The sequence below is a fragment of the Dama dama genome, chromosome 13 (assembly GCF_033118175.1).
Source record: "Dama dama isolate Ldn47 chromosome 13, ASM3311817v1, whole genome shotgun sequence".
Classification (NCBI taxonomy): Eukaryota; Metazoa; Chordata; class Mammalia; order Artiodactyla; family Cervidae; genus Dama; species Dama dama.
In genome coordinates, this window is record NC_083693.1 from 43,350,335 (window position 1) to 43,365,154 (window position 14,820).

The window sequence follows — 14,820 nt, forward strand, 5'->3', positions numbered from 1 at the left end:
ACAGCAGAATCCTCTCATTGATTTTCCAAGCACAGACTAGATGCCCGTGAATAAGAGTCAGAGAATAAATAAGCAACCAGCCCTTCCAGCTCAGCTGAGAGACATTTATTGAGTTATGGGCACACCCGCAGTGTGATTCTGGATCAGCCCCAGGGAAGATGGTCTGGTTCCTGCAGTCAGAGGCTTTTCATGGTTTTCTTTATCCAGGGCAGGAAACTTGAGAGTTTGGTGTAGGCCCGTGGAGTTGATCCATCTTTTCGTCCATAAGACACAATGCCCTGGGCCACATTGCCACACATGAGAGGGCCCCCAGAGTCCCCCTGAGGACAGAGAAGGGGAAGGACTGAGTCTGCTCTCCTCCTGGTCCTGCCCTCTCTCCCACCCTGCCATTTCAAGACCCCTCTAGGAGCAGGCCACTTTGCAAGGCCTCCATGTGCGAGACAAGTGGGCAAGGCAGGTCTATGGGCCCCCCAGCTGCCAAGCCCTGACCTGGATATTGCCCCTGCTTCACTTCCCCCAGGGGGCAGCTCCTTCTCTGCCCCCAGGTCTCCATCCTCTCCCTCCCCAGATGCTGAGGGCTATTGGCTCCAGGCTGCTGTGAGAACAGGGAAGCAGGTGGGAAGGCTGACATTCATCAGGGAGGGGGAGTTTAGTAAGCAGGTGGGTTCCAGCTTTGAGCAGGCACCTGGACTGAACCACCTCCCACTCAGGAAGCCTGGCTTTCTAACACCTGTGCCTCAGTGCCTGGCAAGTTTCCCCTTCTGGAGGAGCACCAGGTTGGGATTCACCGCAGGTCTTGTGTGACTTGCAGAGGCTCTAGGCACTCCCAGCTCTGGCTGTTCCCCTTTTCCTCCTGGAGAGAGGTCCCAGTCTAGAGGGTGAGGTGGTCCCCCACTGCTTGGGTCCCCAGGTCCCAGGTCTTCTGCCAACACCCTTCTCCCCAGATCCAAGCAAGGTAGGCTGTGATTCTCACCTGAAAGGAAGTTTTCTTTGTCTTTGGGTCCCCCACACACAGCTGGGTGGTGTGGTTGTAATAGTTGCTTAAGTGGGACTCACACTTTCGATCCTCCTGCACGATCAGCTTTACCTCCTGCAGTGTCTCAGGGTAGGTGGTCATGGAGTCCTTCCCCCAGCCGGCCACACTGCACGTCTGTCCTGGCTTCACCTGGGCCATGGCCCTGGGCAGACTAACGGGCTTCACAGCTGACGTCTGCTTGGCCTTTCTCTCCAGCTGATGGGAAGAGACAAGAGTCTGGCTCAGCCGGTGGTCCCCGAGCCTGGACACGGCAGTGACACTGACCTGCCTCCCCTCTCTCCTGAGCCACAGGGACTGGTCAGGCAGCCAGGATGGGAGGGAGGAAAGGGGTAGGAGGTCCTGGGAGGGGAAGAGAGCTGATCCCAGGAGGGCATGAGAAGCAGGGTGGTTTACCTTTAACAACATGATGTCGTTGGAGAAGTCCTTAGGATTATAGTCTGGGTGGGGGATGGCTCTTCTCACCCGGATGACCTGCTGGGTCCTCTCCCGCTGTTTGATGTTGTGGGCCCCCAGGGTGACGCTGATTGAGCTGCATAGAGACCAGAGCAGGAATGGGGGTCACAGCCCCAGGGTTGACAGCCCTGGAGCCATGAAGGGCAGGTGACTCCAGGGCAAGGCTGCCACTGAGGGGAAATGCAGGTAGCAGGAGCGCCCTGGGGGCTAAGCTGTCTGTACTGTCTGTCTTTTGGTCAGACAGCAGCCAAGGTCAGATTCTGGAGCCATTGTGAAGGGCACAGCTATTCCCCGTGGGCAGTTAGCCCTAGGACAACATGTGAAGTGGCATCAGTTTGCATTCTGAGTCCAGGCGCGCCCTGTGTCTAGTCTCTGTCACTTCAGCAATGCCTCCGGCAGTGACCTTCCCTCTTTCTCGCCCTCTCACTCTCCTGCTGCCCTCTTTCTCGCCCTCCCAGGAGCCCTCCTGTTAGCCCTCCTAACAGCTCCTGGAGAAAAAGGCAGGGCTCCCTGGCCAAGGGTGTTCAGAAAGGTACCGGCTACTTGCTGCTCCTCACCTTCCTTTGCAGTGAGCGGCTGTCAGCACGAAGTCCTGTCGAACCAGGAACCCACCGCACGTCATCTCGTCATCCTCAACCCAGTACTTAAGATACGCCATGTAGGGGCGGGAGTGGGGCTTGGCTTCATGGCCCCCGATGATCTCCCCTGAAGGAAAAGGGCTGTTCTGCTTCTGTGCACACACCAAGTGTACCCTGTTGACATCGGCTTCGTGCTCAGAACAGCTGGGCACTGGAGTTGGTGGGGCAGGAGGAGGCTGGGAAGGGGGCTCCCCTTCCTCCTCTAAAGAAGAGTAGCTGTCTGGGTCTGCGAATCTGTCTCCCGCACATAATTGGAGGTGAGCTTAGAATTTGCCTGCAATGCAGGAGACTCAGGTTTGATATCTGGGCTGGGAAAATCCCCTGGAGAAGGGAATGGCAACCCACTCCAGTATTCTTGCCTGGAGAATTCCATGGACAGAGGAGACTTGTGGGCTACAGTCCTTGGGGTCACAGAGAGTCAGACAGGACTGAGTGACTAACACTTTCACTTTTCATACCTGTCCTAGGGATAGCAAAGTCCTAGAGGCTTCTGAAAATTCCTCCCCCACCTGTGCTTCATTCCAGGTGAGTTTCTAAGGGCCCCATTACCCTATTTTATTCAGGATAGCCCTGTTTTCCAGGGCACAGGAATTCAGAGTAGGGACCTAGATGTCACCATAGCCTCTTTCCCAGGTCCCAAATGGTAGTAAATGCCCAGTGAGTATTTGTTGGCTGCATGAAGGAGTGACCATGATCCTCCTGCACCCTCCCTGTTCACAGTGGGCCTCTGGATGGGGGCTGTTGGTAGGGCCAGTTCTGGTGGGCTTCTGGGAAGCAGAGCAGTTCAGGTCTACCAAACACTGGCTTCATCCTTGAAAGAGAGGAGCCCCTGATGGCCTGGGAAGGGAAGCCAAGTTGGGTAAAAGGCCTGTGGGTCCTGGGGATTGAGCAAACACAGAGGCACAGGTCTGCCAAGCAGATGCTGAGGGAACTAGAAGCAGAGGCTAGACCCACTCTGCCCTCTTCAGGGGCAATTTAGTATTTTCTTTTCTCCAGTTTGTGACCATCTGCCATCACTTCTGGGAAAGTTCCACTTTCCAGATGGCAAAGGTAGGGCTGGAGGAGGGGCTGGTACCCACTGGCTCCTCTTGAGAGCAGGCTTTGTTCTGTTGCTCCTGCTGGTGGTTTATCCAGCATCATACTCCCTGGTATGAGGTGGGATGGAAGCTGGTGTTCAGAATGTTCCCAGCTGGTGGATAGCTGGATCAGGGACGTGCAGAATGGGTGGGACCTCTGTGCCACCTGGGGGATGGGATTGGGCCCCTAGGATGGGGATGGTCACTCACCTGCCTTTGCCCTGGGGGTCAGGAGAAAGGCCACCAGGAGCAGGAATGGCTGCATCTTCCTAGAAAGACTGCCAAGGTCAGAGACGCTGACACTTCCTCCTGGCTCTCTTTCAGATCCCCCAGCCTTTTGGAGAGAAACGCAGAGTTAGTGGACTCAGTGATCTCGTGTGTTCCCCTCTGGCTTTGCGATGCTTCATCCTGAAGGTTTTCTATGAAAGCTTACCCCGCCCCCACTCCATCTGCCTGATGACGTTCTCTGGGTGGTTGTGTGAGAAACATACAGTGACCACACCAGTACCCACAGATGGTGACTCAGAGCAGACCACTTGTTCCAGCCCAGAGCAGGAACCCAAGAGTACAAGGTGGGGATTGTAGGGTGTGATATCGACCAGTAGAGGTAGTAGAGCCCAGAAACCAGAGTCCCCAGTGGTAGAACCACCAGGGCCTCGTTTCCATGCTGCTAAGTCCACAGGATAATTTCTTGAGCAGATATGGGTTTACGCTCTTCTCTATGTTATGACCAAACACACTGGAGATGTGTCTCCTGCCCTTAGAGAGCTGACCATCTGCTGGGAGAGAAAGAAACATCCATGACCCGAGTGTAGCATGGTCCAGGGGTGCACAGAGCTTGACTGCCACCTACTAAGTCCATGTAGTCATCCACTCCTCATCTTAACTTCCTTTCTAAGACATGTGCACCCGTGGCTGATTCATGTCTATGTATGGCAAAACCACTACAATATTGTAAAGTAATTAGCCTCCAATTAAAATAAGTAAATTTTTTTTTTAAAAAACCCACCATTTAAAAAAATTACAAATGCTCAGAGTGATCGAGTCCATTTCTCTTGTCCACGTTTTGCAAACAAACGGACTGCACTTGACATTTATTGGCCTAATTTAACAAATCACTATGACTCTAGAAACTGAATCTGCAGATTGATGTAAGCCTAGGTCATTTCTCCTTTGGGTAGGCTGTGGTGGGTTCCACCTAAACCACCTGGACTAAGACAGGGAAAGAGCTGGTTTGCCAAAGGAAGTTTGGATTACTAAGTTGCCTATGCCATGTGAAGTAGGAAAGCATGCTGGGTGACCAAAGACCAATAATGGTCCTTTGAGTATTGTCCGTGCTGTGTCCAGAGGGCCACGCTGCAGATTTAGCAGGCCAGGCATTAGAGCCTCACACTGGCTGAACAAACTCTGCTGAAGACCTTGCTGTATGGAAATAGAGGACGGTTCTTTCTAAACAGTCCAAGCCCAGCCCTGTTCAAGAACAGAGAATCTCTGAGTGGTTAGAGTCTGGGGATGTAAGTGTCTATCTAGACATATTCTGTACTTTACAGCTTTCTGAGGAATATTATGCATCAGAAGATGTAATTCCAGGGTAAATATCCTCCTTATCAAACCAAGTACCTTATTGAACCTCTAATTATTTGAACTTAGTTTGCCCACCAGTAGAAATTTTTAAAATAAAATTAGTTTTGCTATTTTTGTGTAGTATATGTTCATTAAGAAAATTTGGCAAGTAGAAAGGAAAAATATTACTCATTTGCTTATATCTCACAGATAGATTATTATCATAGGCAGTGCATTTAAAATACTTGGGATGATATTAGGAAGTGTTAGGAAGTGTTCCCCCTTCTTTAATTTTTTGGAACAAGTCTGGGTAAGACTAGTGTTAATTCTTCTTTAAATGTTTTATAGAATCCACCAGGGTAGCCTGGGATTTTCTTTGTTAGAAGGTTTTTGATTTTTGATTCAATCTCTTTATTTTCATAAGTCTGATTAGATTTCCTATTTATTTTTGAATCAGCTTTGGTTATTTCTGTATTTCCAGGGAGTTGTTCATTTCATCTTGATTTTATCTAATTTGTTGGTGTACAAACATTGATAGTATTCTCTAACAATCCTTTTAATTTCTCTTAGGCTGGTAGTAATGTCCCCTTTTTTTAATTTCTGATTTTAGTAACGTGAATCTTCTCTCTCTCTTTTTTTGCTGGTCTAGCTAAAAGTTTATCAATTCTATTGATCTTTTCAAAGAACCAACTTTTGGTTTGTTGATTTTATTTTGATTATTTGGCTCTAATCTTTAGTATTTCCTTCTATCTGCTGGCTTGAGTTGTTTGATCTATTTTTAGTTTTGTTAGGCTTAAAGTTGTGCTGTTAGTTATAAATGTTTCTTCTTCTTTAATGTCCTCATTTATAGTTATATATTTTCCACTGAACATTACTTTTACAGCATCCTATACATTTGGTATGTTGTATTTTCATTTTCACTTGTCTCAAAGTACTTTCTAACTTTTCTTATAATTTCTTCTTAGGCCCACTGGTTACTTAAGATTGTGTTGTTTAATTTCCATATATTTCCATGTTTGTGATTTTTCCAGTTTTCCTTTTGATATTCATTTCTAGCTTCCTTCCATTGTGGTTTAAAAAGATAATTTGTATTATTTCAGTCTTTTAAAATGTATTGAGAAATGTTTTATGGCTTAAACTATGGTTTATCCTAGGGAATTCTTCATATGCCCTTGAGAAGTATGTGTAGTATAATTGGTTTATAGATGTACTATTTACTACTGAAAGTAAGGTATTGAGGTCTCCAACTATTTTTATAAAACTATTTCTCTCCTCAATTCTCTCAATGTTGCTTCATATATTTTGGAGTTCTGATGTTTGGGTGTTATGTTTTCTTAATTGATCTTTTATCAATATATAACGTCCTTTGTCTCTTTTAGCAATTTTTCACTTAAAATCTATTTTATCTAGTATTGGTATAACCATTCCAATTTCCTCTTGATTACTATTTATATAGCATATCTTTTTCCATTGTTTCATTTCCAACCATTTTGTCTTTGGATCTAAAGGGAGTCTGTTGCAAGCTGCATAGAGTTAGATCATATTTTTAAATTCATTCTTCCAATCTGTCTTTTAATTGGTTAGTTTAATCCACTTACAATTGAAGTGATTGCTGATAATGAGGGACTTTCTTTTGCCATTTTGCTATTTGGTTTTTATATGTTTTATGTATTTTCTGTTTCTTCAAAATTGGCTTTTATTGTGTTTGATCACTTTTTTCCCTAGTGTGCTATTTTGAATCCCTCTTCATTTCCTGTTCTGTATATTTTAAAGTTACTTTCTTAAAAACAATGATAATAATAAAGTTACTTTCTTAATGGTTACCATGGTTAGTGCCCTAAATTTATAACAATATACTTTGAATACAGATCAATTTAGCCTCAACATTATACATTAATTCTGTTCCTATTTAGTTCCATCGCCTACCTTGTTATTGTCACAAATGACACCTTTATACATGTGTGTCCATTAACATAGGTTATAATTATTGTCTTATGCATTTGTCTTTTAAACCATATGAGAAACAAAAAGAAGTTACAAGCCCAAAATACAAATACCACTAAATTTCACAATTATCTATGGGGTTATTTTGAACAGAGATTTTATTTTCTCCATTCGGCTTCAAGTTGCCATCTGCTGTCTTTGTGCTTCAACTTAAAGGGTCCCCCTTAGCATTTCTAGTAGGGCAGGTCTGTCTGAGTGCTGCGCTGTACTCTGTCACTTCAGCTGTGTCCGACTCTGTGACCCCGTGGACTGTAGCCCCCAGTCTCTTCTGTCCATGGGATTCTCCAGGCAAAAATACTGGAGTGGGTTGCTGTGACCCCTCCAGGGGATCTTCCCAACCCAGGGATCAAACCTTCAAGTCCTGTGTCTTCTGCATTTCAGGTGAATTCTCTTCTGCTGAGCTGCCAGGGAAGCCCAGGACAGGTCTACAGGGCAGTAACAATGATTAATTCCCCTAGCTTTTGTTTATCTGGGAACATCTGTATTTCTTCATGTTTGGCTTTACCAGGTATATAATTTTTTGTTGCCAGATCTTTTTCTTTTGGCACTTTAAATATGTCATCCCACTGCCTCTATGGTTGCTGATAAGAAATTGGGCATTAATCTCATTGAAAAATCACTTGTCCATAAGTCATCACTTCTGTCTTGCTGCTTTCTAGATTTTGTCTTTGGCTCTTGACAGTTTGGTTGTAGTGTGGATCTCTTTGAGACTACTCTACTTGTAGTTCGTTGGGCTTCTTTGTTATGTATGTTCCTATGTTTCATCAAATTTGGGATATTTTTAGCCATTATTTGTTCAAGTATTTTTTTTTCTGACCCTTCTTTCTTCTCCTTTTGTGACTCCCTTAATGAATATGTTAGTACATTTAATAGTATCTCATAAATCCCTTAAGCTCTGTTCATTTTTCTTCATTCTTTTTTCCTTTCTGCTCTTCAGACTGAGTTATTTTATTTTCCCTCCAAGTTCACTGATTCTTTCCTCTGCCTAGTCATATCTACTGTTGAAATTCTCTATTGAAATTTTTATGTCAGTTATTGTGCTCTTCATCTCCAGAATTTTAATTTATATCTCTTTATAGGCATTCTCTACATTTTCATATATTTTCCTGATTTGCTTTAGTTCCTTTCATGGTTCCTTCAGCTCTTTGAGTATTTTTTTTTCTTTGAGTATTTTTAAGACAGTCAATTTAAAATCTTTGTCTTGTATAAACAGTGTCTGTGTGTTCAGTCGCCAAGTTGTATCGGACTGTTTGTGATCCCACAGGCTATGGCACGCAGCCTCCCTCTCCGTCACCATCTCCCGAAATTTGCCCAAGTTCACGTTCATTGAATACGATGCTATTCAACCATCTCATCCTCTGTTGCCCTCTTCTTCTCCTTTCAATCTTTCCCAGTATCAGGGTCTTTTCATCAGGCTGTTTCCATCAGGTGGCCCAAGTATTGGAGCTTCAGCTTCAGTATCAGTCCTTCCAATGAACATTCAGGGTTGATTTCCTTTAGGATTGACTGGTTTGATTTTGTTGCTGTCCAAGGGACTCAAAAGAGTCTTCTCCAGCACCACAGTTCGGAAACATCAATTCTTCAGCTCTCTGCCTTCTTTATGGTCCAATTCTCACATCCGTATGTGACTACTGGAAAAACCATAGCTTTGACTATATAGACTTTTGTCAGCAAAGTGATGGCTTTGCTTTTTAATACACTATCTAGGTTTGTCATAGTTTTCCTGCCAAGAAGCAATCATCTTCTAATTTCATGGCAGCAGTCCACAGTGATTTTAGAGCCCAAGAAGGGGAAATCTGTCACTGCTTCCACCTTTTCCCCTTCTATTTTCCATGAAGTAATGGGACTGGATGTCATGGATCTTAGTTTTTTTAATACTGAGTTTTAAGCTGCCTTTTACACTCACTTGTTTCACCCTCATCAAGAGGCTCTTAAGTTCCTAATCTCTTTCTGCCATTAGGGTGGTATGATCTGCATATTTGAGGTTGTTGATATTTCTCCCAGCAATCTTGATTCCAGCTTGTGATCCAGCCCAGCATTTCACATGATGTACTCTGCATATAAGTTAAATAAGCAAGGTGACAATAAACAGCCTTGTAATATTCCTTTTCCAATTTTTAACCAGTCAATTGTTCCATGTAAGGTTTTAATTCTTGCTTCTTGACCCTCATACAAGTTTCTCAGAAGACAGGTTAGATGGTCTGATATTCCCATCTCTTTAAGAATTGTCCACAGTTTGTTATGATCCATACAGTCAAAGGCTTTAGCATAGTCAGTGAAACAGAAGTAGATGTTTTTCTGGAATTCCCTTGCTTTCTCTATGACAGAGCAAATGTTGGCAATTTGATTTCTGGTTCCTCTGCCTTTTCTAATTATCCTCAAAGATGTTTTCTATCAAATTCTTTTTTTCCCTCTATGAATAGACCTTACTTTCTTATTTCTTTGTATTTGCATATTTTCATTGAAAATTGGGTTTTTTAAAATTGGAAGATAATTGCTTTACAATGTTGTGCAGGTTTCTGCCATACAACAATGCAAACCAGTTACAAGTGTATATATATATATATCCCCTTCCCTTTGAGCCTCCCTCCCACTAACCCTCATCCCAACCCTCTAAAACTGGAGATTTTGAAAACAGTATTGTACTCTGGGAATTACACTGTCTCCATCCCCCAAGGATTGTATTATTTATTGAGTGGTACCATCATCCATCTGTCTAGTGACTTTTCCAAACTATTGTTGCAAGTACTATATTCCTAGCTTGCGCTGTCACTGAAACATCTGTTACCTTATCTCTGTCTAGTTGTGCTACGAAGGCTGGCTCAATCTCTGTGAGTACAGAGCCATTTGAGAATATTTTTCACGTGGAAAAGAGCATGATATAGGAATGTTCCTAAGAAAGACCCCCTACCTGGAAAAAGCCTCAGTGGAGAGGCTAAATTTTTTCCTGGATGTGACCAAAGGGAGCCATGGTAAGAGATGGTAAAAAACCATCTGTGGCTTGAAACTTTAAGATTCTGTGTCTAAGTAAAATAAGTAATAATAAAAAAAATATTCTCTGGAAAAGGCATGCTTCAGTCCACTGAACCAATGAAAGAAAAAATATCTGACGCTATAATGCTGGCTAATGTTTTTGATCACTGATCATAGGTCCTCACTCCAACCCTCTGCATTAGCCACGGCTATGTCTTTCATGTTACACATCAGAAAGCTAAGGTGCTGAGAAGTAAAGGAGCTTTTCTGACTTCACTCAGCTTGAAAGAGTGGAGAGATCTGATTGTAAAGTCTGTGAACTTATCTGTAGCTCTACAAACTTGACCACTTCCTATATTGTTTTTTCCTATATTGTTCCCTTTATATTCTGGGGAAATGTTAAGGGGGTGCTGAATAATAAAAGTTTCTGTCTATATCTCTAATGTATGACTCTGGTTCTCTTAGAAATAAAAGGTACCTCAGTGGCTACCATATTGTGATGGAAAGCTCATTTGGATCATACATTCTCTGTGAGTTTATCCTTTGAACCCAGATGTTTTCCCCCAACACACAAAATAATGTCATGCCTTGCTCATAATGGGTAATCCCCTTGGACTTTAACCTCTCATAATTAGTGCCTACTGGAAGTCGGCCTGGCCATTTCTTGCTGGCAGTGACAATGACATGATATTGCCACATTATCACCTTCTTACATTCATGCATGACAGTTGAAGTCTGTTGCTATAAATCAATTTCCCTGAGCCTGATCATTGTCTTGTTATACCTAAAACCAGAACCTATAGGCATAAGGGTTCAGAACTTGGCCTCAACTGATCGACCATGAGTCCAATTCATGTTGTTGAGGAGGGATTCCTGCCTCAGTTAGAAGTTATCCCTGCATTTCTATTAGGAGTCTAGGAAGATAGTCAGAATGTCTGGGGTGTTAGTATAAGATCAAAGACAGTTTTAAGGAAAGACCTGTCAGTGAAGGAGAATCTAAGTTATGTGATAGAGTGGGGAAGGGGTACTTCTGTTTTGTCTCTGTAGTAATGATGAATTGAGAGGGCAGAGTTGTGGAGAGAAAATGTGTACAGGGCAGATATACTTCCATGGGATTTCCAGAGTTTGGGTAAACACTAGAACACCCTTTAATTTTTCCTTGTTGCCTACTCTAATCATTGTTTAACCAACAAAGAGTAAGGTCTGGATTTTGCATTGGAGATAATTCAGTAAAACTCTTGAGTGGTTAGATATCTGGAGTGATGAGTAGGGAGAAGATTATAGAGGAAAGGAGAGAAGAAGTTGTCTTGAGTGAGAACAGTGTGCCGACCCCCAGCAAAATGGGGGGCAAATATAAAAATACAGAACCTGAAAAACCAGTTTTTGTGCTTCTGAACGGGAATGAGACAGAAGAGTTTTGTGTTGTAATGGTGCCTTTGATGTGACCTTGAAACACACTTAAGACTTCCCCCCACCCTCTACTCCCCACTTGAATCTTTATCTCCCCAATATCTTTGTCCACCAGACCATTTCCTTTCCCCCAAAGCATTGTGTTCTCACAAGAGCTAAAGGTCTCACCTCAAGTTTCTGGAGTAAATGGTTTCTTTCTCCTCCCATCTCACTTGGGGTCTCACTTGGGGTTATGCGTTTTCTTACCATGTCTGTACGGGATGTGACAAATGGTTTGGTTTGGGGTAGGTAAGAGGGATGCTGCTGAATCATTTCGCAGAACCTCTAGTATATGACTGCAAAATTGTTCAGTCTTTCTATCTCACAGTTCAGGGCACATACAACTAAGTGTCGCATTAGATTTGGAAAATCTAATTCACACCTAAGAATTTTTGTGTCACATCTTCTGTCTTTCAGTCTTGGTATGTCATCTCCTAGTTGGAGATACCCCCTACTATTATGTTCTCTCTTTATAACCAAGTACCAGGGAGCAACAGTGGAACCAAGCAAGATGCAGAATATTCTACTCAGCCAAAGTCTGCCCTAGAGAAATCAGGCATTGTAGAAACCTGCAGCACTGCTGAGAGCACATTTTACCAGTAGGACTGTGGCGGGATGATTTCCTGTGATGCCACACTGCTGTGCGGAGCGCACTGTTCTGCCGTGTCTGACTCTTTGCAACTCTATGGACTGTAGCCCGCCAGGCTCCTCTGACCATGGGATTCTCCAGGCAAGAATACTGGAGTGGGTTGCCAAGCCCTCCTCCAGGGGATTGAACCCAGGTCTCCCGCACGGCAGGCAGATTCTTTACTAGCTGAGCTAACAGGGAAGCTCAGTGACCATATTAGACTCTCTGTATTCTCTGTTATCATTCATTCATCAGAACTTCTAGGATATGATGACAGAACTCTAGATATATTTTACGTTCCAATACTTCAGGTTTCTGAAACTGAAGATGGAGGATTGTTTGTTCCTGGACCATGCTTAATACATCAAGGCATTGAACTCCACCTTTGAGGTGTTCCAGTCCCATTTGGCATCATACGCTAAGATTTTGGCTGGGCAGCTATGAACGCCTTAAATACCTACACATAAGTATTCACAAGTGATACTTGATAACTTCTGAGAATATAGTGGGAACCAGAATCAGTGAAATTAACATTGGCTTGCGTCCTGTGGCTTGACCCATTTCTCTCAGAAACCCCATCTTTGCTACTGTCTTACAGGGGCAGGGAGGTCAGGCTTTGCTCTTGGCCCGATAGAGGATAAAAGAGAAAAGAGGAAGCAAATCATATCCTAAAAGAGTGTCCACCCCGGGTTCTGCTCAGGGTCCAGAAGAGAGGGTCTTCACCGAGAAGATAACTCCCAGCTGACTCATGTCGGAAAAAGTGGACCGGGATGTGGGTGCATATCATAGAGATCTTCAAATATTTTGAGGCTACTTGGTGTTTCTTTAAAAATGATTTATGTATTTTTGGTTGTGCTAGGTCATTGTTGCTGCACAGGCTTTTCTCTGACTGCCGCGAGTGGGGGCCACTTTCTAGTTGCAGTGCATGGGCTCCTCATTGTGATGGCTTCTCTTGTTGCAGAGCACTGGCTCTAGAGAGTTTGGGCTTCAGTAGTTGCGGCTCCCAGGTTCTAGAGCACAGGCTCAGTAGTTGTGGCACATGGGCTTAGTTGCTCTGCAGCATGAGGAATCTTCCTGGATCAGGGATTGAACCCATGTCTCCTGCATTGGCAGGTGGATTCTTTACCACTGAGCCACCAGGAAAGCCCTGGTATTTTTGTTTTTTTTAACCCTAGTATAGTGTAGGGGAAATCAGGGGAGAGGGAAAGCAAACAGCATTAATAACAATCCACATGATAGTATGTTCCAAAGCATGTGTATTTGTATATGTTATCCCATTGAATTCTCCACCTTCTGCCTGGGTGTTATTGTAAATCACATTTTCAAATGAAACTGACTCAGAGATATGAAATGATGTGCCTAAGGCTACATGGTTACAGAAAGTGTGTGTACACACACACACACACACACACACAGGATGTGTGTCTGGCAAGCTGCACACTTTCCTCTATATCAATCTTAGAAGTGGTGGAAGTCACAGCCGGCAGATTTCAGCTCAGCAAGGGAGAGTGTTCTGACAGAGTTCTCTTGGAACGGCCTCTCAGGTGCTTTGTCTGCAGGGTATTGTTGCAACAGAGGCTGGAAAAGACCTTAGTCAGGAGGGCTAGGAGGCTAACGTGGACGTGGGCATGCAATACTTTTTAAGACATTTTGCTGCCCTGAGACTTCGTCTCTTAGTAGGAAGAGACCTGGCTTGGGGTTCGGAGCCTTGGTCTCCTGTTCAGTTATGTAGCTCAACTGCCAGTCTCTGGGTCTTATGTCGTCATCTCACAAAAGTGGATTGAGCTATAGTAGAGGCTTCTGAAAGACTGTTAACTGTAGCAACCATTCCTTAGGTGGATTAAATATGTGTCACGGTGGCTTTTTGAAGTCAAATATCTATATCTATACTTATATCTATACTTATACCTATGTATATAGCCACATGTATACATTTTATTTTATATACATCACTTTTCAAAATTTTATTTTATTCTTTCAAAATTATTTATTGATTTGTCTATGCTGGGTCTTAGTCGTGGCATGCGGATCTTTTAGTTGTGGTATGCTTTTAGTTATGCCATATGGGATCTTTCAGTTTTAGTTCAGTCGCTAAGTCGTGTCCGACTCTTTGCAACCCCACAGACTGCAGCATGCCAGGCTTCCCTGTCTATCTCCAACTCCTGGAACATGCTCAAACTTGTGTCCATCGTGTCAGTGATGCCATCCAACCATCTCATCCCATCCAACCTGAGAAGTCATTCCAAAAGAACTCTGTCAGACACTCTCCTTTGCTGAGCTGTGGGATCTTTGGTTGTGGCCTATGGGATCTAGTTCCCTGAAAGAAAGTGAGGTCACTTAGTCATTCCAACTCTTTGTGATCTGATGGACTGTAGCCTGCCAGGTTCCTCCATCCATGGGATTTTCCAGGCAAGAATAGTGGACTGGTTTGCCATTTCCTTCTTCAGGGCATCTTACTGACCCAGGGATTGAACCTGGGAACTGCATAGCAGGCAGACTCTTTACGGTCTGACCCACCAAGGAAGCCTCTGACCAGGGACCGAACTGGGTCCCCTGAATTTGAAGCATGAAGTCTTATCCACCAGACCACCAGGGAAGTCCCTATATACATTTTTATATGGTTACATATACACATGTATAAATATGTACATGTATATTTGTGTGTGCATGTTTGTATAGTTGTATTTTTGTTTGCTTTCTTCTTTTTCCTTTCTGAGCATGATCTCAGTACATTTTAGAAAATTTATCAATAGAATACAATTTACAATATAAGGAAATTAGTAAATTTTCATAAACTGAACATATGCATGTAGCCAGAATCCAGATCAATAAACCAAACATTACCAGCCCCATAAAGCCCCACCAGTTTGCTCTCCATTTGATGCCGAGCAGGGGTCTGTGGGACTCCTGGGCATGGAGGCCTTTTTGTCCCCCAATCCATGTAGCCAAGACTCCAGCCTCCATGACCTTCTCTGAGTTCCAAAGAGCAGAGCAGTTTGC

At 43.7% G+C, this 14,820-nt stretch overlaps 1 protein-coding gene across 1 annotated transcript; it reads right to left on the reverse strand.

Moving 5' to 3' along the window:
* Window positions 1-90: 90 nt before the first annotated feature.
* On the reverse strand, window positions 91-3,613 carry LOC133068426 (granzyme B-like). Its single transcript, XM_061159661.1, has 5 exons — window positions 3,414-3,613; window positions 2,047-2,194; window positions 1,430-1,565; window positions 974-1,231; window positions 91-320 (listed from the first exon to the last, which is right to left on the reverse strand). The coding sequence occupies exons 1-5, from the start codon at window positions 3,466-3,468 to the stop codon at window positions 177-179; spliced, it is 741 nt and encodes a 246-aa protein (XP_061015644.1). The 5' UTR covers window positions 3,469-3,613; the 3' UTR covers window positions 91-176.
* Window positions 3,614-14,820: the final 11,207 nt, after the last annotated feature.

Coding starts and splice junctions, on each gene's coding strand:
- LOC133068426 (XM_061159661.1), bottom strand. CDS start 3,468: ATGCAGCCATTCCTGCTCCTGGTGGCCTTTCTCCTGACCCCCAGGGCA. Junction 2,195..3,413: donor GACCCCCAGGGCAAAGGCAG/GTGAGTGACCAT, acceptor CTTTTCCTTCAG/GGGAGATCATCGGGGGCCAT. Junction 1,566..2,046: donor GCCGCTCACTGCAAAGGAAG/GTGAGGAGCAGC, acceptor GTCTCTATGCAG/CTCAATCAGCGTCACCCTGG.